Source organism: Leptinotarsa decemlineata, unplaced genomic scaffold (genome assembly GCF_025532065.1).
Source record: "Leptinotarsa decemlineata unplaced genomic scaffold, Ldec_3_MD MMD2_tig00003308_RagTag_RagTag, whole genome shotgun sequence".
Classification (NCBI taxonomy): Eukaryota; Metazoa; Arthropoda; class Insecta; order Coleoptera; family Chrysomelidae; genus Leptinotarsa; species Leptinotarsa decemlineata.
Window position 1 is genome coordinate 2,849,423 of NW_027412586.1, and position 27,304 is coordinate 2,876,726.

The 27,304-nt window shown below is 34.0% G+C and overlaps 2 protein-coding genes across 2 annotated transcripts in view; one reads left to right on the forward strand and one right to left on the reverse strand.

Annotated features, from left to right (window-relative positions):
- The window catches only part of Sema2a (Semaphorin 2a), a 584,325-nt gene that overhangs the window by 176,370 nt on the left and 380,651 nt on the right, over positions 1-27,304 (forward strand). The window lies entirely within an intron of this gene.
- LOC141483335 (uncharacterized) lies at positions 21,502-22,528 on the reverse strand. The gene is made up of 3 exons (XM_074177846.1): positions 22,010-22,528; positions 21,729-21,950; positions 21,502-21,671 (listed from the first exon to the last, which is right to left on the reverse strand). Exons 1-3 carry the CDS (start codon positions 22,178-22,180, stop codon positions 21,609-21,611), a joined length of 456 nt encoding a protein of 151 aa, XP_074033947.1. The 5' UTR covers positions 22,181-22,528; the 3' UTR covers positions 21,502-21,608.

The window sequence follows — 27,304 nt, forward strand, 5'->3', positions numbered from 1 at the left end:
CGAAATATACCTTGCTCACATCAAATTTAGTATTGCGCCGTAACTGCTTGTACAATATACTATTTCAACCCATAGTAAGAAGTAACTATAGTTGTCCATGTAGTAGATTAGGTAATATTCTCATAAAACTCCCATAGTAGGCAAGCTCCGAGAAAATAATCCCCTGCGAATAAACATGGAAATGAGGAGTTGTATAAAGTAGAATGTTATCTGTGGTGCATAAAAATAAGTTTCAATACATACACCAATACCTGCCAGGAATAGCTTCTCAAACAAATGCAATTCACTGCTCCCAGGAAACTCGACTTATATTATCATAAACATAACACAAACTTTATTTGGAATTCAGATGTGCATAGTAAAGAGAATATCGAATGATTCGTAGAATTTGAATTGAAAATGTAAATTTGAGGAGAAGATTGAATGATTCGCTGTTACGTTACCCGAGTTGACATTCTACAAAATATTTGTGACTATAGTTTATGATGATACTTCCAAATATCACTGTCGTCTCTAATATTTTTGAGGTTTTCATTTTTCCATAATGTAAAGAATAAATGAATATTTGGAGTACCTACTCAAGTTTAATGAAGGACAAATGCAAACTTTCCGCGTAATCTGAAAGAAAAAATAATAATAATTTCGCAATTTTCACTATTATAGATATTCCCCGAAAGTTTCATATCAGTACACTGGTGTGAAGACAAGTGCCTTTTCAAATTTGAATCTACTCCTTTTGAGTTCAGCTGCCAACCTGTCAGTAGCGTTGGATATTTGTCTCCGTTCTTCAAAAATTATCTTGATGTTCTCATTCTCGATTTGTTCAGAATAAGTAAGAGGCTTTGAATGTATACTTTTTTGAATGGATTGGTAACTCAATAACGATCACTCACTTATTATAGAAAAAAAGTTTCGGTTTACTCGTCATTCATATTGGTAGAGAATACTTCCAGTACTGTTATTATCAATAAAATATGGAGTTGGACAAATATAATTTTTTCGAATATTCATCTGTAACTCCACCAGTTAGATGGCTTGCGAGTCATTCTTATTGATAGGTAATGTTCTCAGTATATCGGAAAATATTAAGCTATCAAGCTAAGTATTTCAGAGTCTGTCAAATTTGATTTTTTTTTCATTCCTCTGCAACCTTACCTAAAGTTGGCTTGCGAGAAATTCATATTGATAGATGATACTTTCAGAATTTTCCTTATCATTTTTTTAAAATATGAAGTTGGCTAAATATTTCGCAAAATCACCCGAAGCCACTGGCAGTTTGCCATCGTAATTCAAAGCGACGGATTTAAAATGGCAGCGATCTTCACCATAGTTATAATATATAAATAGCAGCATTTTAGAGTATGCTTCACAGGGTTGTTCCAAATTCTGTACGATATTTTATGGAATTCATTCATTTTATGGATTAGGCTCGGAATTAGATTTACCAAATTTTAAGAAATGAAGGTAAACGCCATATAACATTGACTCATTTTGGCCAACCCACCAATGATAATTTTTTTTAGGAAGGGGTGGATATGGCTCGTGTAACAAATGGTTAATTCAACAATTTCACTGAAAACATTAAAGACAAAACCTCAGAGTCTACTACATGGGCTGCAAAGTCTCGGGCCTAACACATAGATTGCGCTATTTTTATTGCACTCACCGCTTTTTCAGTCAATAGGTACTAACCTTCAAAAGAAAGCTATTATTGTGCTTATTAGTCCAAAGGGTAAGGGCGCCAGACTCCAACCTGTCCGAAACCAAGATGGCTGTCGGTTATTGTGCTAAGAGTGACACTAGTTTTGTTATCATCAAAAAACTGGATTAAAGGCAATTTTGTGTTTTAATTTTACACTGCTTTTTAACGGGAAAAAATACTGTTAAATCGAAGCAATGGCTTGAAAAGTATTATAAGGACTTCGCTCCATCAAACAACAATTTAACTTATCTTTGCCGACGCCAAACGTGGTAAGTAATACCAAATGAGGCAGTAATACCAGAAAACATTAAAAAAAATCACAAAATCATTTCGAATGATCGAAAAATGAAGTTGCGTGAATTAGCTGACATTTTAAAGATATAAAAAAACATGTTGGCTTTATATTGCATGAGCATTTGACTATATGAGAAAGCTTTGTTCAAAGTGGTGCCACGCGAGCTCATTGTTGACCAAAAACAAGAACGTCTTGATTTTTCTGACCATGTTTGAACATAAAACAACGGAATTTTTGCGTCGATATATGACAACGGATGAAACATGGATCCATCACTTCATTCCAGAATCAAAACTATCGTCATCTGCGTGGAGAGCAACCGGTGAAAATCATCCAAAGCACCCGGAAGAACAACAAAATTTCGAAATATTCATTTTCTCATACGTATGTATCTCTCCTTGATAGTTTTAACTTTTGACAACAATCGGCTGGAAAGATTATGACATCGGTATTTTGGGATGTGCGTGGTGTAATATTCATCGACTATCTTGAGAAGGCAAATATCATCAACAGTGAATATTATATAGCGGTTTTGGAACGTTCGAACGCCTAAATTGCAAAGAAACGACAGCATATGGCAAAGAAAAAAAATTCACCAAGACAACGCACCGTGTCACAAGTCAATCAAAACAATGGCAAAACTACATGAATTGAACTTCGAATTGCCCCCACATCCAATTGAAAGGTTAGAGCAGCGTCGGAATAATTGTGTGGCTCTTGATGGAAATTAGGTTGATGTATGAAGACAATTTTGAACAAATACAAAACACGTTTTCTTTCTTGTGTGCGAGAACATTGGTAGCAGTTTTTCGAATGAGATGACCAATGGGGCTCATTTACCAATTTTTTTTATTTCATTATTTGAAAGTTTATGTTTCAAATTAATAGTTGAATGTGGCGTTCACCGAAACGGGGCGTGGTCAAACTTGACGTCACATCAGCCGCCAGTGCTGGCGGATAAGCGAAATACATACGTGTACTCAAGCCGTAGAGAGCAAGTTGTGTGTTGTTTACTGCAGTGTATCAACTGGGTGAATATGTAACACGTGGTGTTTTCAAACCAGTCAGCAAATGAAACAAAATCCGACGATGGCAGCGATTCATAATATTCAACTACAGGCCCGGTTGCCACCGCTCGAAGCTCATTGCTTCGCGGATGTACCGCGGATGTACCGCGGGCGATATCACATTTTCAATTGCTCTTGCTCAGTTGTTAATTGACATAAAAACCGGAAAATTTTGTGGAATACCTGGGAGATGATTTACTTTTATAATATACAATTTTCAATTAAAAACTAAATTAGCCTGAATGAGTCCATTTGAGAATCATTTTTGGAGAGGATCATGAATTCAATCATAGATTGATGTGTTTCACATGAAAGAGAAAAAACCGAGAAAAAACTCAACATTTGAAAAATTTGGAACAAGTTCCCATTGACCAGTTAGAGTTAAATAATTTTCTGTTGAATGTGTTATGGATTATATCACCACTGTTTTCATTTTAGGATTGTTAGTCATTATATGATTAGTTAAATTCATATGTATTACGTGTTGCAGTAGTTCATGAATATTTCGACTGATCTGATATGAGGGTCGTAAAAATAACTGGTCAACACCTTTCCATCAGTAGAAGTGAATAAAGTGAAGAAACGCGAACAGAATTGATTGAAACATAAAATTCTCTGAGCTCCTCCTTTAATTGAATTCTATCAAGTAACGTCCACATCGAGCGAGAAAACGCCGACAGTGACGTTATCAAGAAAACATAAACGATGAAGGGTGACTTTTCCTTCCAAACTGTTAACAAAATATCATCCTGAAAAGTATATTATTTACTGTATCTCTCCCTTAATCTAACTAATTATTTTCCCGGAAATTAAACAAGCTCTCTTAAATACTACTCTTTAAGGATTTTTCCTTTTAATTCAGAAAGGAAAATTTGAGAGACTAGCATTTTTTGCTGTAGAGTCATGATTTGTTGTTTGGATAGATTATATTGATTTTCAATTATTATAAATTGTTAAAGTGATTTTTCCATAGTAACATCAGGGCAAATATTTGTGAAAAATTAGATGATATTCTCCCTTGATTTCAGTATTTCATAGTAATCTTCAGGTGATATAAATACAACTCTAACGTTGATGAACAACAAAAACTAAAATGATTTACACAATGCAATATCTACTGATATGAGAAAAATCACGAAGTGGTGTGATGCTAATTTGCTATCCTTCAATATCACTAAAACAAACATTTTATCATTCAGATGTGCTCTTGATGACCTGGCATTTGGTGATAGTTTAGTGATCAAGAACGAGACTCAATCTAAATTTCTAGGTATTCACATTGACAATAAGCTCAAATTCATTGAACATATCAAACATCTTAAAAGAAAAATTTGTTTTGGAAATTATGCTGTGAGAGTAACGGTGTATTAAGCCCTAGTTGAAACCCACCTACGTTATGGAATACCGTTTTGGGGAGTATGCAATTCATCAGCACTTCTGTCTGTTTTAGTACTGCAGAAACGGGCTATCAGGTATATGTGTAAGATTAATAAACCTCGTGATTCATGCAGACACAAATTCGTTGAGCAAAAGATTTTAACAGTGATTGCTTTGTTCATTTTTGAAACGGTTTGCCCCATTTAAAAAGTATGTCCCTCTTCATGCCATTTTTATAGCACCCGATACACCGCGTTGAAACTGCCAATTCCTTTAACGAATTTCATTACAATGGGGTCAAGATGTTTAATTACTTGCCCTCAGATATAAGACAGGCAAATTTGACCAACAAAATGTTTAGAATAAAAGTAAAAACATTTCTGGCTGGTAAACCCTATTATAATTTGCAAGAGTCCTATAATGATAAATTTTCGTGATAAAATGTGCATATTTGAGTTTAGGTTATATAAGATTTTTGTTTATATTCTTGTTTGGATATAAATGTTTGATTGCCTGGTATAATGCACAGTAAAAAGTATTTCTTTCAAAGAAGATCATAGGTTGCTTTGAAATGTTTATCTCCATTGGAGAAACTATTACTTCATGCCAACAGCATCATGTTCCACAAGAGAATCACACTTTTTTAACGAAGAAATCAATTTTCTTGGCTTTTCCACGACACCATTCGTTTGATTATATTATTGCGAAGATGAACAATTTTGAATCAAGTAAATATAATCTCAATTTCAAAATCTACCAACTATTTAAAAAGAAAAATAAACTGTTTCAAATGGAGACCAATATCAACTTGATCTGAAAACATATTGTTTGTTTGAATTCAAAAATGTATCCTTTCAAATAACTCAATTCGTTTATAACAAGAGTTTTGTGAATCTATATACAAAACTATATTATGATCGACTGAAGATAACAGGAATTTTGCATAGAATGAACAGGATTTCCTTTAAAGAAGTATTTCATTCATTTCAGTTTGAAAAAAACTGTTTTATTTGAACATAGATATTATTGAAAATATCTCAAATTTAGTATTATGAGAAACTAATAATATAGAACAGTGTTCGCGTACGTACGCGCCAGTATGTGTTGGAAAGTGACGTTGGTGTATTGTGATTTTAAGGAGGAAGTGTTTTATGTTTCTGTAGGTAGTGCAACTCTTTTCCGATTATTTTGTATCTACCATAATGGAACAGATTTTACAAGACTGGGGTCTCACACAGTTGGAAGATATTTTCATGGGTAAGTATTATAATTGTATAAAATTTCTTCATTGGGAACAAATTGAATATACCCTACTCAGCTTTAAATTATTTAATATATTTCCTTTAGGAATTTAAGAAATAGGTAGAAATATTATCAAACTAACTAGAGAAGAAATCAGAATTTCCAAAAACGTGAAAACAATGAATGTTTTTATAGTTTCATAGTTTTACCTTTCTAGATATTTGAAATAGTGGCTAACGATGATGTGCTGATTTCTTCTTTCGTTTCAGAATCCAAGTTATGTTCCGGCAGTTGTGGATAAACAAAAGCAGAATGCGAAAATTGATAGACGATAGTAATTTTTTTTAATGTTATTCACCAGAATGGTATCTAATTTTAAAAACTTCATTTGTGTAAAATTATACTAATAAATTAATTCATTTTGGTGTCTGAGTTATAATGTTGTTTATAGGCTTCGATTTTATTTTATTTGTTAGTTTAAAATTTGTCAAGAATATGTCATTTTTTTTATATATGTTTTCGGATTGAATATTTATTGTTATTTATATAACTGTATGATCTCTAAATAGTGTGCGGTTGGAATATGACATTCAAGCAAAGATTAGCAAAGAAAATTCAGTTCTCTATTACGTTTTGTCTTTTATCATATGCTTTTTCAGGATAATATTTATGATTTGCAATTGCTTCAAATAAACCAATCATAATATATAATGTATTATTTAATTTCTTCCCTTACCACTTATAGCTGTTCATATTACAGATGAGATACTTTGGATTCAAGTAACTAAAGACATCCTTATGAGAGGGACAGTTTATAAACAGAAGCATAAGTAAATGAGTTTATTTCATTTATACAAAAAAACGCATTCGAATGAAAAATGCTTCTCTTCAAAGAAAAACAATTAATTTCTCTAACGGAGATATTTAAATAGTGTTCCAAGTTAACATAATATCATTCTTTCAAAACCCAAAAAAGTTTTGCTTCGAGATTAATTTTGCTCCCACTTGAGAATGCATACTTACTTCTCTTGAGCTAATGTGATGATTTCTATTGAAATGTATGCACAATCTTGGTGGAATATTACTTGAAAGAAGCGTTTATTCAGTTCATTTGAATTATTGATTCAAATTCAACTTGAGAGAATATATTTCTCGGTTTATAAAAATATTTCTTCATGAATTAAGGAGATCAAGATTTCTTTAAATCGAGATAATGTTCTTCACTTCGAGATTTTAATTTTTACTATGTGGGTGTATTTATTTATCTAATATTATATATAATTATATATGTTCATATGTGTATTATATAAGTGTTGATAATATGTTTAAACAAATATGTACACAACTATATTGACACAAAATTTCGACTATAGTATTTGTTATAACTTTACTGTTTTGTAGGTGTTTTTATATTCACATTGTATATTTCTATATACTTTCATATATATTTATTTTTCACAAGCTTTGTCCACAAGATTTATTCTTAATGACAAAAAAGTATATTATTATTATTATTATTTATGGAGTACCGCCACCTGCCTCTAATTAGAAATTACTAATTCACTCGTAAAATGAAATAACTCCCTTACCCATTCCTATGATAGGTATTCAACCCCATCTCCGTTCAGTATTCTTTCTACTAGAATCAGATATCGTTCATTCTCTTGTTCTCTTGAAAACGGATGAATTTCAAATTACAGAAAGTTGTGTTGATTTTTGTAGGTACAAAAAAAATCATTGAAAATAAGGAGAAATGAAAATATTTTCGGTGATGTGTCTTTACCATTTCCTGTTCAGATTCAGATTCAAAGTAATAAAACTTTTGTTGATCTTTAGTTTCCAGATTTGGTTTTCTTGAACTGAGTCGAATATTAGCTTTATCAAATCGTCAGTTTAGGGAGGGGCAACTAAATATGTTTTTCTTACCGAACACCATACCGATAAGCACTAATAACAAAGTTCAGAAATTTTCGTTAAACTTCAATGATCTCATAGAAAGGGCATGTTTCACTTTTCAAAATGCGATCCCTAACACGATAAGCAATCATAACCGAAATGAAATCTAAAAAAACACAGTTGATGTAAATATTCTTCGAACAGCGGAATGTCCATAAATCGACCTATTCAAACAAATCTCTTCTTTTTTCACTACGTCAATGCCCGTGGTGTTCGAATGAAAAACATTCGACGATTCTTTGTTCCGTGAAATAAATTTTATTATCAATCTCAGAATTCACACTTCAGCAAATTTTCTCATATCCCTTTCTTTGTTACAGGTACGTTGCACATGCGGTGGAAGTCTCAGGAACGTAACTTTGGAGGAGAAAATTATATCGGCGTGGTTGGTTTGTGACATTTTTCTGTGTGAAAAGCTTTTTGGTTTCCAAAGGAAGAAGTAAAAAAAAATCAATATAGATTATTAATAGAGTTATCTAGAGCATATAAAGCAGTTTCTTTCAGATACAAACTGGAAGAATAAAGTAATCCCTTTCAATAATATTATTTATATGGCTGGAATTGACTAACTTTATGAATGCGTATACTCTTCCGATGACATGAATTCATAATGTTTCGAAAACACATGAGTGCTTCACCTTGTAATGTTATCCAAGACAATGTTGATGGGGTGATGAGACAAGTAAATTGTCCCGGAACTTCGAAGTACACCATTGCGGATGATATTGTTTCATGTTAGTGATATTTTATATAAGTACTATTTTATGTATCACATTCTTTAGTATTCCTATGAATGATATATGTTTCATTTTCGAAACAAATATTTATAGTACAAACTAAATAGGGAAAATTGATTTTCTTGTAATTCAATGTTCTTATGAGAGTTCTTTTTTTTCATGTAATTAAATGTTCATATAGAAGTTGTTGTTTCTAAAGTTTTTGTTTCTGAAAGAAACTTCTTTGCATGTTCTACATATGTTTTAAAGAGCTTTCATTGAATTCATTTTTTTATTTCCCACATTCTTTTTGATGGCGGAGAAGTAGAAATCCGAGAAGTTTTTTTTCTCAAGAAAGTAATCTCTTCTAAAAAATATCATTTTCAAGTTGTTTGTAGAAATTTTCATTATTGACATCTTCTAAGGTTTTATTTCAGTGGTGAAGAACTTGAATTAGAAAATGTAATGGAATCGGCGGATACTTGATAAAAATCCATAGCTAAACTATTCAAAAAACAATTTATTGTGAGATTTTCACTAAATTGTTCTACAAAAACGCAACATGTGTCTTTACACGAAGAAACTATTGTATACCGAAACACTGTTGCGTTTTTGTAAAAGTGCTTCGCCCGCGTAGAATTTGGTTTGTCACATTGAGTTAGTTTCGTGACAGACCATTTTAAACAAATAGTTACAATATTTTTTTATTAACCCAAAACTTCAGGTTTTCAACTTCAAAACTGACGAAATTCAATAAAATCTTTGAACCCCTATTTTTCCCTTTGGCTTGGAAATTCCTGATTCCCTTTCTTTATGCTTATTTACACTATACAAAGAACCTACCTGCATATTTCAAGATTTTAGGGTCAGTAGCTTCGGCTGTACGTTAATATAAGAGCGGGCAACACTTAGTAGTTTTTTTTTACTTTAAAAACACAGTAACTAAAAAATATCACAACTGCACTAAGTAATGGATAGCTTCGAGAATCGAATTATGTTAACTATAAAGAAATTCGCAAACCTAACACATCTATCAACGACGTCTGCCTCACGCGTCTGCCCGCGTTCCGGTCGCGTTCTAGGCGATGGCGTTTTATTGCTTAGACCGCCCTTTTACCCTTGCGCATCGTCCTCCGTCGTTTTACAGTAGATGCGACGCGTCAAGTTAATCTTATGGTGATAACTTTTGAACGATTCGTCCAAATTACTTGTATAAAAGACAAAGTTTATCTAAATTGAATACGTGAAACGACAATTGTATCAATTTTTATTAGAATTTGACAGATATTCTACTCAATATTTATCGTAGTATCATGACCAAAATTACACAAAACATTTGTAAATGTTATTCACGAGTATAATCATAGCCATACATTGAAAAATGAGGGCTATTTTCAACCTAGTTGTCAATATGAGTGTTTGCTATATTGCAAAACATTCTCAGCTTTTCAGTGGTTACAAATATTTCAAAAATATTTTAAATTGTATAAAAATGTACACAGGCATTTTTATGTTAACAAATTACTGATTTTCTATTAATTTAAATTAAACAATACAGGAAATGAGGTAATTTTTCAGATTACGGACTATCTTTGAGGAATGAAATTTTCAAGAAATTGAAAACTCATTTACAGTATGAATCCATAATTCTACCGAAAATAGTGTATTGTCGAAGGAAACTTCATGATCAAATACAACATAACACTGGTAACAAGAGCTGAAAGCGGTTTCTTTTTCGCTGGTCGACTGTAGTTGTTTATATTTCAGATGGCATGATCAAACATCTTTTTGCTTTGATAAATTGGAAAATATTTCATCGATGTTGATATTGGGGCAATAAGGGCTACTTTTTTCAGTTATTTGGCGGGTGATATATTTTTTCACGGATGATTTATTGTTAAGCCTTGATATATTTTTCATAAATAAACATGTGAGTGTCAGAGTTTCCTCACTTCCAAACACTGGTTTTACATGACTGTCGCATTCCAGACATTGCTTAGGTATTTTATCGCTCGCTTATACTTATATACAAACACTAAGGGGAAAATTGTTGAAAACATTATTAAATTTTTATTTGAATTGAAGGGGTTATATTTTTAGGAGTGATTAATTTTTTGGGAAAGAAAGTTTTTGGCTTTCTACTACTCCATCTGATACAAAAAAAGGGGGATGAGAGAATCTTCCAAAGAAAGGAAGGAAGTAATCAATTTGAAACTCTATACATGGATGTGTAGATCATGCAAAGAAGTAACTTTCAGATACAAACTGAAAGAAAGTCCTCCTGAAACAGCTACTTCCATATAAACATTGAATTACACGAAAGAAAATAATTCTTTCGAAACAAATACTTCTATATGAACACTGAATTATACAGAAGATACTTTTCTCTACTCAGTTTGTATTTCGAACATTTGTTGTGGAATAAGAATCAGATATCATTCACATGAGTTCTACTTTTAGTCCAATAAAATGAGGATTTAAATTACCATGCAAAAGGCAAGCCTGCATTTTTGAATATAAGTTAATTTTAGCATACATTCAAAGGATTTATAGTTAAAAAATGTTGAATTTCATTCAGGGGATAGAAAATGAATAAAAACTACCCCGAAAATCCCTTTTTCGAATATATCTCGAAAGCATAAAAATATATGAAAAAAAGGTCGGAACAAAAAATGTAGGCAATAAAATTTTCTATAAAATCGTTTCTGATCACTTTTGACGTATTTGCAATAGAAACCGAGATATTTGCAATAATCAATTAATACTTATAGTTCAGACGGGCTGCAGTAGAGCGGCCTCTCTGGCAACAGGTATTATAAGACATTCACCGAGCAAGCGTAACGGAATAGGTCGATGTTATAGATAGTGAAATAAATCATTGTAGTTGGGTGTTTGGGAGAGTGACCACACTTCACACTTCCCGATTTTCGCGGGGCAGTCCAGCTTTTTGGTGGGTTTGGGTTACAAGATTTTTTTTGGAACTTCTGTCCAAGGGCACCGAAAATTATGAACAAATGCTCATTCGATTCAGAATGACCCCTAGTAACTTTTTGAAAAATTTCCAGAGAGGCTCAAAAAATTGCAAAAGTAAAAATTTAGTAAAAAAAAGCGGGGTTTGGTTTTTTGCAAATATCTCTGAAAATATTAAAGACATCCGAAATTAGAAAAAAGACCTTTGAAGTGGAAAAAAATTACTGAATAAACAACCTTCCCAAACTCGTATCACCAACATTTATAATTTCAATTAAGAAGCGAAAATAGGTAGCTCTAAAAGCGGGCAATGCGCGTCCCGTACGCGCTGACCGATATGGACCTTTGAACAATAAAATTTATTTCAACCTATTAAATATCATCATCAAGAAAAAACTTCACATACCTTCTAGACACTTGAATGAACGGAAATCCTTGGAAAAAATTTTTCTCGTGATTATTTTATTAGATATACTTTGGTTAATTAACTAATTCTTAAAAGTTTTGAATTACATGAAAACCTCGATAACTTTTAAATTAAAAACCTCAATTTTTTTACTTCTTGAAACTTCTCTTAAAAGCTTTTAAAAAAGATTCCCGTTAAAAAAATATAAAAACTTTGATTTTTCACTTTGTTATTAATAATTAAAGACAGTAAAAAGTGCAAAATTCAATTGAAGCAATGAAAAAGTTTTCTTTTCATTGCTTATTTCATTGCTTATTTCATTTGTTTATATTCTAATTATTGAGAGCTACATAAAAATGGTTTTTACGCAACTTTTAGCTCTATTTGTTTGAAAAATTGTTATAAACAATTGTATTGTTTATGAGATATTTGAAATTTTTCAGAGGGGATTTTTATCACTAATGAATATTATGATTTTTAAAAACAAAATCATTTCTCAAAAAAAATTATTTCTTAAAAACGCATTTGTTGATTCACAATTTTGTTTGCTGCTAAATATGAATATTGAGGAATGATTTTTTTTAATCATAATTTCTATTTTTTTATATTCTGAATAAAAACTGTGTTTTTTATTCATATTTATTCAATAAACAATTTGTTTTGAAAAATTAATTTTTACAATTTATATTTTTTAAATGCTACAAAAAAAAAACAAAAACAACAATTTGTTCCTTCTTGTGACACATGGTTTTTGAATTTCACTAGTTCGGACTTCCATTGTCTAATATATAAAATGATTTGAAATCCCTGAAACAACTGAAAAAAAGGAAGAATTAAAAATGAATAGCTGAAAATAACAATTATATTAGGCAAAAAACCTGAAATGAAATACAAGTGAAAATAGAACAATTGAACAAAAAATTAAAAAATAAAAATAAAGAAATTAAAATGAAAATGAAAATAAAAAGTTAAGAGATTCCAAAACAATTTAGTTCAAGACGTTTCGATTGTTAGTATCTATAATTGTCTTCGGGCGATGACTGGACTGATTCCTCGGAGAGATTACTATTTATGGGTCGTTAGAGTACTTTCATTTATCTCCGCTTTCCATTTTTTTCGCTTCACTGGTTCAGTGGGAGATAACCGTTTGGCAGAAGTTGGCCATTTTTCGCTTGATGATGGGTTTCCATACGTTGCGTATCTCTACGCTAGCTTGGGTGAATACGTTGTTGGACAACATTTATGCGGCTTCCTTGAATTTTCTCCTAAACCAATGTTCCTCTCTGTGTATGATCTCAGCTTGGAACCACTCGATGTTGGGTTGATGGGTCCAAACATGTTCTGCTATTCCTGATTTGCTGGATTCCCCTCGCTGTGTGTATTTCTTGTGCTCGGCAATGCGAACATTCAATGGCCTCTTAGTTTCACCAATATAGGATTTTCCGCACTCACAGGGTATCCGGTAAATGCAATTCTTGGTATCGCAGTCCGCGTTTGGTGGCATAGTTTTCGTGAGGCTGCTACGGATAGTGTTCCCGGATTTGAAGCAGGTTCTGATGTTGTACTCGGAACCAATTCTTCTAATCCTCTCCGATAATCATCTGATGTAGGGAAGTGCAAGCACTAGTTGTGACGGCTTCTCTTCATTTCGAGGCTTCTGCTGTTTTTCAGCCAAAGTCTTTTCTACCATCGCTTTGGAGTAGCCATTCCGTTGAAGATCATTTTTGATGATGTCTAGTTCCTTCTCGAGACCTTCCTTCATATTACAGAGCCTGGAAGCACGGTCTAATAGAGTCTTGATGATTTCTCTTTAGTCGATTGATGGTAGTTGGATTCGTGGTTCAGATACTGTCCCGTGTGAGTGGGTTTTCGGTATACAGATGTTCCCACTTAGTGTCGGTCCTCTTCACCAAAAAGTCTAAGAATAGCAATTAGTTGTGGATTTTCCTCTCCATTGTGAAAGTGATGGAAGGTATCACGCTGTTGATGTGTTTCAGGAAAGCGTCTAGGTCAGTATTCCCATGGTTCCATATTATGAAGGTGTCGTCAACATATCTCAAACAGACTCGAGGTTTCTTGTGGGCTTCTTCAATGCCCAGAGTTTCAAACCGCTCCACATATATGTTGGCTATGACTGGTAGATTCGTTCTCACTTTCTCTGTATGATTTGGAGTGCTTCTTCGACCGGAACGTTGGTGTACAGGCTTTCCACGTCGAAATTAATTAGTTGATCTTCAATTGACTCTAGTCTAGACCGATCATCAGCTCCAGAGATTCGGCTACTCAAAACTTGTCTAGATTTTTACTTCCCATAATAAAACTATTACAAGGAAAAACATCCTCTTTTGTGAATAATTCAAGGCATTTTGTCGAACTACTAGAGTCAATTGAAGTCACACAGGAAGATCAACTAATCAGTTCCGACGTGGAAAGTCTTTACACCAACGTTCCGGTCGAAGAAGCACTTCAAATCATACAGAGAAAGCTATCCGAAGACGGGAACCTGAAAGAGAGAACGAATCTACCTATAGAAGTAATTATGGAATTACTAGGATGATGTGCACGAAACTGTTATTTCCAACTGAATGACGAATTCTTTACACAAGATGAGGGGCTGCCAATGGGATCGCCACTTTCACCAGTCTTAGCCAACATATATATGGAGTGGTTTGAAACTCTGGCATTTGAAGAAGCCCACAAGAAACCTCGAGTCTGGTTGAGATATGTTGACGACACCTTCATTATATGGAACCATGAGAATACTGACTTAGACGCCTTTCTGAAATTCATCAACAGCGTGAGACCTTCCATCAATTTCACAATGGAGAAGGAAATCCACAACGAATTGCCATTCTTAGATATTCTGGTGAAGAGGACCGACACTAAGTGAGAAACATCTGTATACCGAAAACCCACTCACACGGGTCAGTATCTGAACCAGGAATCCAACCACCATCAATGGACCAAAAGAGGAATCATCAAGACTCTATTAGACCGTGCTTTCGGGCTCTGTAATACGAAGGAAGGTTTCGAGAAGGAACTAGACATCATCAAAAATGATCTTCAACGGAATGGCTACTCCAAAGCGATGGTAGAGAAGACTTTGACTAAAAGACAGCAGGAGCCTCGCAAGGAAGAGAAGCCGTCACAACCAGTGCTTGCACTTCCCAACATCAGAGGATTATCGGGAAGGATAAGAAGGATTGGATCCAAGTATAACATCAGGACCTGTTTCAGATCGGGAAACATTATCTGTAGCAGCCTCACAAAAACCAGGCCACCAAATGCGGGCTGCGATTCCAAGAATTGCATTTACCGGATACCCTGCGAGTGCGGAGAATCATACATCGGTGAAACTAAGAGGCCATTGAAAGTTCGCATTGCCGAGCACAAGAAACACACACAGCGAGGAGAAAGCAGCAAATCCGAAATAGTAGAGCATGTTTGGACTCATCAACATAATATCAAGTGGGCTCAAGCTGAAATCATCCACAAAGAGGAACACTAGTTTAGGAGAAAATTCAAGGAAGCTGCATATATGTTGTCCAAGCTAGCGTAGAGATACGCAACATATGGAAACCCATCATCAAGCATCATCATCATGAAACATTGTCAATAATCTTCAAACACATGGTTTTTGTGTAAAAAAATTTTTTTTACACAAAAAGAACGAAAAATGTCAATAATTAAATTACAGGGAATTATATTTTTCGGATCTACTCGTTTTTGTATAGAGTTAATTTTTTGAAATTCATTTCTTCCTACGTTCTTTGTTTTGGAAGATTCCCCACATTTTTTTTGTATCAAGATGGAGTAGCAAAAAGCCAAAAATTCCAATAATTCTTAACCAAATTCCTCAATTTTGCTTTTTAATATTTTTTAGGTGAAAAAGAATGTTTAGTACTAAAAATCGTTATAATCAAGGACCCATTCTTCTTCAGAATCCTCATGAGATTCAGTGTTTTTCAAAATATCATTAATAATCAGCCACTTCTGCTTCTGTTGATTTTCTGACATATTATATGTATAGATAATTTTTTCTTACCTTTCCCAAATAGGGCGCTGGTTGTGTCACAACCTGCGAAAGTGTGTGCAAATAATATGAATTGTTCGAAATTACTATTATCAGAAGTGGAGTATAATTTGTTGGTAGATTTTTTAGATATAGTTAGTTTATAAATAAAATATTATCGTCTGTTGTTGTGAGACCAATCAATAAAACCAATAAATCGACGTCGTTGCCAACAACTGCAACGCGGTATTGGCAATAAGTAAATCATCATCTTCATCAGCTTTCCTTACTTTAATTCCAGTCGAGCGTAGATATTCACTCAAATTCAGAACAAAATTGTGTTTGTTACAAATATCTGATAAAAATTTCGTTTGTGTAAATGTAACAAGAATATTTTTGTCAAAATCTACATCTGCAGCAACATTTTTCTCTTGTTTTCGATATCTTTCGTAAGACTTGACACCAAATTGATCACTGCTGTATCCATACAACCACTGCATTACTAGTAAAATGAGTAACAATGTATTGACGATAAGATTGAAATAATTCCAAGTATGTTTTACCATGAGGCCAGGTGACTTGGTGGAGTAAAAACCCCCCATCAACGACGAATGAAAAAGATAATAACCATTTATCACTTTCAAGACTGGTTTTGGAAACAGTAAACAAATCTGACTTCTGGGTCTTCCTCATGAAGCCTGAAGAATCGAATAATGATTGTGAAAATGGCGCTAATTCGTATGATGACTGTACTTTTCTCTTAATGGTCATGCTAATCGGCAAAATTGCCGCTACTGATTAACGGAAAATCATCACTGGATGAGAAAAGAACAAACGCAATATCCTCAAAAGGTCAATGTTTGGGCAGGGATTGTAGGAAACCATATCATTGGTCCCTTTTTCATTGAGGGCAACTTGAAGGGCGATAATCATTTGAAACTCAAAATAATGTCATTCCAAGTTTATGCGAATTTATATCCTGATCCAGGAAACCCTCTAGTTCCAGTGAATACGATATGGTTTTAGCAGGATGAAGCGAGGCGAGGATCGATTGAATGGCCAGCGCGATCACCTGATCTTTCACCATTAGATTTTTTTATGGGGATATGTGAGGGGCAATGTGTACGAAACTATACCTTCAGATTTTAATGACTCAATAGAACGAATAACGCTTGCGATTAGGTCGGTCATGCCTGATATGTTGAATAATGTTAGAAGACAGTTTTATTTGAGATTAGGATGTTACCAAGACGTTTGCGGTTAACTTCGTTAACATCCATGATTCTTTTTCATATTCTACATTCAATTACGTTTTGCATTACATTTAGTTTTTGAGTGTATTTAAAAGCGATAACATCAAAAAATTGGGGGTTGTACCTGTCATTCGAAGGGGGCTGAAGGTAGGGGTGACAATTCTAAGTAGAAGAATGTCAAATTATAATTTACATTTGACGTCTTCCGGGATTTTTTCAATATGTACTGTAACCGTAATAATGAATTTATTTCATTTGGCTTTTACACACTGTATACATTTTACAGATTAAAGAATACAAATTTATTTTCGATAATATTTTTTTACATGATAATGAATAAGATGAATAATTCATTATATTCTTATAAATCATTTCTTGCAATAAAAACATTTTACTGTTAGGTTCTGTTACCGTAGAGTAAAACATAAAATAATATACAGTACATACAAACCATCATGAAATCGACATGACTCCTTGCCTTTCCACACTTTATATTTCAGGTCATTTTTCACTTTACTTTTGTCTATTAATGTCTTTAAACCATTTTTTTCACAGTTGCAATTGTGTCACAATCACTTTCAAGAGGCAATTTTCACAGGTTCTTCAATAAAATGCAAAAAAAACACTCTAATGAAATGGATGCAAACACTTTCGAGAATGAAAATAAATATAACTCGCATTCATTCATATGTGCACCTGGGAAACACCGACAACACTTAATCTATTTCGTAGTGCTGGAGATATATAGCCGCTCTACTGCAGCCCGTCTGAACTATAAGTATTAATTGATTATTGCAAATATCTCGGTTTCTATTGCAAATACGTCAAAAGTGATCAGAAACGATTTTATAGAAAATTTTATTGCCTACATTTTTTGTTTCGACCTTTTTTTCATATATTTTTATGCTTTCGAGATATATTTAAAAAAAGGATTTTTGGGGTAGTTTTTATTAATTTTCTATCCCCTAAATGAAATTCAACATTTTTTAACAATAAATCCTTTGAATGTATGCTAAAATCAACTTATATTGAAAAATGCAGGCTTGCCTTTTGCATGGTAATTTAAATCCTCATTTTATTGGACTATTTGAATGAATGGTAATAAATTGTACTCACATAGAACACTGTCACCCTCACTGGTATACACCGATGTTTCGCCTTGAGACACTTGCCATAAGGCTCTTCAATACCAAATTGGATAACATTATAGAAAATACACACACTTCATTCATATATTTTCTATAATGTTATCCAATTTGGTACTGAAGAGCCTTAGGGCAAGTGTCTTAAGGCGAAACATGGGTGTATACCAGTGAGGGTGACAGATGTGAGTACAATTTATTACCATTCATTCAAAGTAGAACTCATGTGAATGATATCTGATTCTTATTCCACAACAAATGTTTGAAATACAAACTGAGTAGAGAAAAGTATCTTCTATATAATTCAGTGTTCATATAGAAGTATTTGTTTCGAAAGAATTACTTTCTTTCGTGTAATTCAATATTTATATGAAAGTAGCTGTTTCAGGAGGACTTTCTTTCAGTTTGTATCTGAAAGTTACTTCTTTGCATGATCTACACATCCATGTATAGAGTTTCAAATTGATTACTTCCTTCCTTTCTTTGGAAGATTCTCTCATCCCCCTTTTTTTGTATCAGATGGAGTAGTAAAAAGCCAAAAACTTTCTTTCCCAATAAATTTTTATATTCAGTGCAGTGCAGTTGTTCAAGGAGAAGGTTGTGGACCTCTTCCATTACACTGTCTTTCGACATATATGGGAAAATGAAAAATTTTGGTCAGGAAACGCCGGTGAATATTCGACAATAACCATAAATCCAGACCTCTTTAGGAGACGGGACTTTGTCCAAATGACATGGATTTTCAGTGGCTCTTTTTTAAGGGCAAAATACAAGCACTACAGGAAAATCCTTGAAGCGCTCTTAGAGCGGTGCCTGTGCCTAAAATCATAACAAAACCTTCTTAATTTGAAATTATGGGATGAGGAGTAGAAACTTTCGTACCTGATACTGTTCTACCTGCGACAGACTATTCACTTTGTCGAGTCTTGTAATAGAAACATGTTGTCTTTTACTCATCTCTCAATTTTAAATATAATCAAATCAGTTACCCGTTACCTGTTTGAAAAATCCGCGCACGCTCGTGTCCACATAAGCGACGTCTGATTCCAATATACTCACTCACGCACTCCATCAAGCAGAAAACTTTACGACTGATTTCACTTGAATAATAGTTCAATACTCACGAGTGTTAAAGTTCGCGAATCGATTCCCGGATAAGTCGAGAGGTCGCGCATCGCCGAGATCAAGCCACCACTATTGAAGATTTTCTAACCAAGAGGCAAGAGGCCGTGTCATGCTCCGAAACTCACTCGTATTGGGAAGAGATAAGAAAGCTCACAATTTACACCGGATTCATTTGTGATAGGGACAAGTTTACGAGAAGATGCTCTTTGCTCAGCGCAAAGAGAAGAAAACGTTTAGCTGGTTGGTGCTTTCGGATGATACCTGGATATGGCCACTTTAGAGGAAATTCACCGCTATTTCCTTTCGACGAAAAATCAAATTGAGAAATGGTGATGGTTTTCGTAATCGCCGAACACTGGGTCTATGCAATCCCTTCTAGGGTAAAGAATCGTTTCGAAGTAACACGAATATTACAAACAGTAACACGTGCTTCCTCATACTTACATAATGAAAAAGCTGTTTGAAACTGTATTTCCGTTGATCAGCTGTCGCCCCCATACGAACGATAACTTTCAGAAGTTGAGTAACTTGTGCGAGCTAAGGACTAACGAAGTCTTACCTTTTTTACGTGTGATTCCTAAAAATTCAAATGAACCACTTGTCTTCGATAGTCTCACAAAAATCGGTACTGATGACAGTGTATTGCCACCTTAATCTCGTGAATTATAAAAAGCATGATCCAAAACACGGTGAGCTGATTAAAGGAAAGATAGACCAAAAAAATAAATATAGTTTAAAAAACTAAAAAACACAATTATAAAGAACATCGAACCTAAAAAGTTGAAAATATTTTTTTTCAGATGAGCTTGAAACAATAACGAACGAAAAATACTAGTAAGTATTATTGTGAAAAAAGCGATGGGGATTTGATATACAGAAAGTATGGCACAAAGCGCCCACGCATTTTTCACTAGTATTTTTAGTTCGTTCATTTATTTTTCATTTCTTAGTTTCGTATGCTATAAAAGCGTGTTTTTTAATCTTTTTAAACTATATTTATTTTATCTTGACTTTGGGATCAATCAGCCGTATATTGTTTAGAAAAATGACCATTGTTATTCTTCGATTCCGGAGACGGAGCTTGAAAATCAGTGACCAAGCCTAAGACAGCAGGCGCGCAAAAGATAGTTACAAATGAGGCAACAGACGCGCGTGTTAATGAAAAAAATACTTTTTTCAAATGAAGAAATACATGTAGAGTGAGTTCGAATTATATCAAGGAGGTTACGTACAGCGCCATCTGCCCGCGTATAAATCAAGCAATAATGTCGATATATCAAGAATGTTACGTACAGCGCCATCTGCCTGCGAATAATTCAAGCAATAATGTCGATATATCAAGGAGGTTACGTATAGCGCCATCTGCCCGCTAATAGATCAAGCAGTAATGTCAATAATTCTGTCAAATACAGATCCCGAGCTTGAGAGTTACAAACAAACAAATATACATGCATGCATACCTACAGGTGAAGCTAATATAAAGCGTGTAAAAAAAAAACGAAAAATATATTACTAATTTCAGTTGAATTAGGACCATATTAAACCACCGTGGTTGAAAATTTCACTGATTTTTCTATTAGTAGAGGATCCAAAGTAAGATCGACTTTCACCAATTTGGTAACCAGGTGAAAATTATATTTTAATAAGTAAAATATGTTTGTGAACGTGTACCAATAGGGTTGCCGTAAATGTTCATGGCTATCATTAATTATAAATATTTTTTCAAATTTCACTGTTTTGGTTGCCAAACGACTCATAGTCTAATCGAAAGTATACAACATTCGCTTTGAGCAGTTGATCAGTTGCTTACCTTTTTCTGTTCCCTAATACCTGGTAACCGCGTACAAACAGGTAAATTGAAATTATGTAATTGTGCTCATCTGCTTACCACGATGAATATATATTGTAGAAAATTTTATTACGAGTAAAGTAGTGTATGAAGACTATGAAGTTTGAAAAATTGAAACAGATAAATGACAGAGAAGCGTTGCTTGTACTGTTTCAAGCGATAAAGGAGGACGTAGCATAACTGCGCCGTACTGGCCTGTAAATATGAGAGAGTGCGCGTGCTTCCTATTTGTAGTATAGACCAGGAAAAGAATAGTATACTATTGAGAATCATTTTGCAGCGTAATAATAAAAGTCCTCAAAATAAATTTACTAACACGTGTATAGTATGAAAACTAAAGATCTTTATTATCAAACAATATTTATTTGAAAAAATGATTAAATGACAAAGTCATAATTTTATGTAATTAGTGTCAGTTGCATGTAATCACATTGAAGTGACATAAATTGTACGTAAAAATGTTTATTTCTGACCGGGATATTATAAGCTTATATCGTCACTTCATATTCAAAAGTTCCTGACTTCTGCATCCTCCAAAATAACCCATAATCAAAACAACCTATAACAAAAAAAAGGAAATAAATACACACAAAAAGGAAAATAAGAAAAAAATTACCTTATGCAATAAATGAATATCATTAGGAGCGTCCTTTAGGAATCTGATAACATCTTTAGGAGATAAAACAGCAGACTTTTTCGGCTTATAACTCTTACTCTTCCGTTTCAAAAAAGCCTGTAGTTCATTGAACTTGGTGATATCTCGTTTCTCATGTATAGTCACCATCGATTTTAGCATTGACCATTTAGTCCATAAAGAATTCGGACTATACGTTTCTGACTGAAACGAATAAACACAATTACTACCAAATCTACCGAAAAACATAGAAAATTCCTTACCAGTTCTTGAAAATATGCCAGAAATACAGTTACAGTGACATCTTTTGGCATAACATTTTTCCGTGTCAGCCAGTCCAGATATATCTTGTATTCTTTTTGGTATACGGCTTCACTTTTCGATGGAATTAATGATTCTCTTGCTTGTTCAGCTTTTTTCAAAATATCCTCCATTATATTTGGGGTAGAAAACACGTTTTCACCGCAAACACAGCTTGATAACAAAGTTCTGTTTATAAACAAGTAACATAGCAACAACCTAGCAACAAGAAAACTCTACTATAATCAACGGTACCTGATTCAAATATACCGGGAAGGTAATGAATTGGTACATTTTTCCGTTTCAAAAATGAACAAAATTTTATTGAAATCGGTCAGAAATAAAATTATCTATGTACCACGGGAATTAATGAGCCTTAATAACCTCAGGCAATTGCTGTCCCTCGGGCCAGAGGCCCTCGAGACGCAAACTTTGCCATCGGTAATTAAGGCCCTCGTAATTCCCTTGATACATAAATAACTATTGCTTCAGTGATTCCCAACATAGTGGTATGGTATTTGAGTCAAAACTTCTGCCTTTTTTAAGAAAATCTTCACCATCTACTTTTGCAGAAAAATTCTTCGGGAAAATTTTATACCTTGCGTTGTGTTTACTTTAGTACTATGTTTAATAACATAATAGCTCCCAGGCTTCGTCAATTAATGAAGCATGTCGCGTTTTTTGAAAAAAATTAAACGGTCTTACTTTTCCTCTGTTGTAAAACGCAGCCGTGTTATCGGCTGCTATGCTACGTCCTCCTTTATCACATAAAACAGTATGAGCAACGCTTCTCTGTCACTCATATTTACCTGCTCCATTTATTTGAACTTCAAAGCCTAGCTACGCCTATACGAAGTCAATCCGAACAGCTAAAAAAAAGTACCGGGTCTGATGAATTTACTATTTGATACAACTCTACTTGCAATGAAATTACCTACATTTAAATATATACGAGGTCCGGCTATTAAATAACGAGGCTAGTTACGAAAAAGGATTTTATTATAAACAGCCGACGCGACGTTCTGTAACACAAGCAACCCAATACTACCATACTCGCAATGAAATTACCTAAATTTAAATGTATACGACGTCCGGCTGTTGAATAACGAGACTTTTTATAAAAATTATTCTACATTCGAATGTTGCCCTTCAATATACTCCCCACCCCTCGCCACACACCTTAACGTTTGGTTTTTTCCATTGATCGAAGCAATGCTGGAAGTCTTCTTTGGTGAGGGCCTTTAGGAGTTCTGCCTTTTTTTGCTTTACCGCTTTCATCGGGTCCCTTTGAAATCAGATTTTATCTTCGGAAACGAAAAAAAGTCTCACGATGTCAAATCTGGCGAATACGGCGCGTGTTCGAGCACTGGAGTGGGTTTATCAACCAAATACCGCTCCACAGATGGCGCGTTATGGGCAGGTGCGTTGTCCTGGTGCAAAATCCACGAGTTGTTCTTCCACAACACGGGCCTAAACTAACAAATAGTAAGTCTGGTTGACAGTCTGACCCTCTGAAACCCATTCAGTCATGAATATTACTGGAGTTTTTTCCAAACACTAAATCGTTATTTTTAACACCTCGACACGTGTTTCGATCACCAAGTGATCATCTTCAAATAGGAAGATTAAAACTAGAAACTAATACGAGCTAATCCTATTTATGCTATATAGGTATCCCATACAGGTAAACCATCCAGCCGTACCACCCATTCAGGTATACCAAACTAAATTAATTTTACAATTTTACAATATATGTTTACATTAAACAATTTTCAGCTATATACAAATTAATTTCACAATATTGCCTATCCAAATTTATTTTTGCAATGTGTCCGTATATAGTAATCAGTAAACCCAACAACATTATTTTATTTTAACAAGCTATATAGTATGATCTTTGGTATAGGTCTGTCATCGTTAATCATAATATTATTGTGTTTACTTATTTCTAAATTCTCATAGGCATCTAGTTGCCTGTTGTTGTTGACTTGTCTAACTAATCTTAATGAACTGAAGTCTAATCCAATTTATGCTATATAGGTATCCCATATAGGTAAACCATCCAGGCTTACCACCCATTTTGCCTCATCTATTATTTTACAATATATGTTTACATTAAACAATTTTCAGCTATATACAAATTAATTTCACAATATTGCCTATCCAAATTTATTTTTGCAATGTATCCGTATGTAGTAATCAGTAAACCCAACAACATTATTTTATTTTAACAAGCTATATAGTATGCTCTCTGGTATAGGTCTGTCATCGTTATTCATAATATTATTGTGTTTACTTATTTCTACACTATCATAGGCATCTAGTTGCCTGTTGTTGTTGACTTGTCCAACTAATCTTAATGAACTGAAGTCTATGGAATGGTTTTGTTGCAAAATATGATGGGCGACTGCTGATTTTTCAGGTCTTCCATAGTTTAAGTGTGCTATGTGTTCCTTATATCTTACTTTAATAGATCTTTTTGTCTGTCCATAATATTTTGCATCGCAGTCCTTACATTCAATTTCGTAAATTCCAGACTTTTCAGAATTCTCGACTTTATCTTTTGGACTTCCCAAAAGGGCTGTAGTGTATGACCACCTTCATACCTAGTTCCTTGAAAATCTTTCTAAAGTTCTTTGTATTTGGTGTTATGGAACTGAGATGTATTTATTTTGGTTTTTGTACTTTCTGAAAGTCGAGATTTCGTTCATTCTTAACCTAAACTTCTACTTCCTTATTATGTCATCTACAATACCCCTCGAGAAACCGTTAGTGGCTGCTATTTCCTGTATTGTACGTCTTTCTTTTGTGAACCTATCATGTGTTAGAGGGAAAGTCAAAAGGCGATGCACTTAAAAATTCAACCCAGCACGTTTGTGCTGTCCACAGTGATGTGAACTGTCAGGAATATACTTGTACGTGCTTGTTTCTTTTTCAAATATATCGTATTCTAACCCTCCATATTGGCTCATCATTACCAAAATGTCAAGAAATGGTAGTTGTCCCTTATTTTCTAACTCATATGTGAATTTTATTGATGGAAATCTATTATTTAAAATGGAAACAAAGTCGTCAATATTCGATTTTTTGGTATCGAATATCGCGAAAATGTCATCCACATACCTTAGCCAAATCCTAGGAAAATACTTAGACTTTTCTTTGGTTTCCATTTCGAATCTGCTCATGAACAGGTCTGCCAGGTAGGGGGACAAGGGGTTTTCCATGGCCGTTCCTTCCTGTTGTTTATAAAAGCAACCTTCTACCTGGAACCGATTTTGTTTTATGCATAAATTAGTAAGATAAACGAATGCATCGATTTCGTTATTATTGAAATTATTTTTCTCTAGTAATATTGAGGTATTGGAACGCTAGGAAATAAGGAACTAACATCAAAAGAAACCAAAATCTCACCTCCTTGCAGAACCACGTTTTTTGTATGTTGTATGAACTCTAAAGTGTTTTTTATACTAAAACTTGGTTCCGCAATAGACAAGGTTTCAAATTTCTTAGTGAGCCACTTTGCTATTTGGTAGGTAGGAGCTCCAATAGCTGACACGATGGGGCGCATTGATTTTCCCGGTTTGTGGATTTTTGGGAGGCAATATAGTTTCGACACCGTTGGGTTGGAAACTTGTAACTTCCGTTTCAGTTGAGGGGTAAGTATGTTGTCGCATTTTTGAAGACGTCTTTTATTTCGGCAATCATCTTTGGTAACGGGTTTCTGGTCAATTTCGCATACGGTCCGTTAGTAATGAGAGTATTGACCCTTTCGTAGTAGTCCGATTTATCCAGAATTACTACTTTATTACCTTTGTCGGCTTTCAAATAAAAAACGTCTTTTTCTCTCAATCGTTTGATAAGTTTCTTTATGTTTTCATTGTTGTTTATTGAATACTTCCGTTTATCTGTTGACTAGTTCTTGGAGATTTGATTCCTGACCTTTTCTCGAACTAGTCCCTTCGAGGAATCGGGCATATATTGAATCGAACTTTCAACACTAGCAACAAAATTCAGTCATCACGATACCGTTAGTATCAAAAAAACGATCAACATTGCCTTGAATTTTGATTTGGACATACTTGTTTTTTTATTCTGATCGATTCAGGCGTGTTCCAATGCATCGATTGCCGCTTTGTTTCTTCAACATCGTATTGAAAAATCCACGTTTCGTCGCAAATGATAATGGAGTCCGGGATCTTCTTATAACGTCTATAGGAAATCTGAGCAGACCTTGACGAAAGAACTTTACGTCAGAAGTCAGGTTTCTTGCCACCAACTTCGGCACAGACTTTTATCATGTGTAATTCCTCGTGTAAAATTTTTCTAACTGTTTCATTATCGGAGTTTACAGCCTCGGCAATCATCCGGATGCTCATCTGCACGCTGAATTTGGTTGATTTTGGTCACTGTTTCCGGAGTTGAAACAGTGACAGGGCGACCTGGGCGCTAGTCATCTTCAGTGCTCTCTCGGCCCTCACTGAAGCTCTTACACCACTTAAGAATTGTTTGTTGCAAGGCCTCTTGCAACAAACAATTTATACCACTCAATCGGAGTTTTTTCAATTTAACAAGAAATTTGAGATTGATACGTTGCTCCTGTTTTTCGTCAAACATGATTTTCGGCACGAGAAGAAAACACGTACATTTCAAACCGCTACTGTACAAATGATGAAAACGAGTTTTGGTACGTAAATAGAGAAGATCTCCAGATACCCAACGCACTACTCGTTTTTCCCCACTCCTCTAGGGCGCCCTCTAGATGCGCTGTCTCGTTATTTAGTAGTCATACCTCGTATTCATTGTGGTAAGCATTGGCAACTAAGACAGTCAAATTTGAAACAATTATTTTTTATAATTTCATTTGATCATAGCCATGAACATTTTTTACGGCAACTATTGGTACACGTACACATATGCTATTTATAAAATATAATTTTCACCTAGTTATCAAATTGGTGAAGGTGTTGATCTTATTTGGGAACTACAACTATGTAGCTTCATCGGTAAGACCGAAACGCGTCTGAAATGAAATTTATTTTGAAAATTCTATAATTATTATCATGAATAGTGATAGAATTTTTGTTCTGCTCCGGGAAAAATATTTTCAATATATTCAAATTTCCCTTATAAAGCATAAATAATTTAAAAAAATGCTGTTAGAAACGATTAAAATTAAAAATTCATTTATAATATTAAAAAATTCATTATATTAATTGAAAATGGCTTTCTTGTGCCAAAATGCATGCGGATGTTCATAT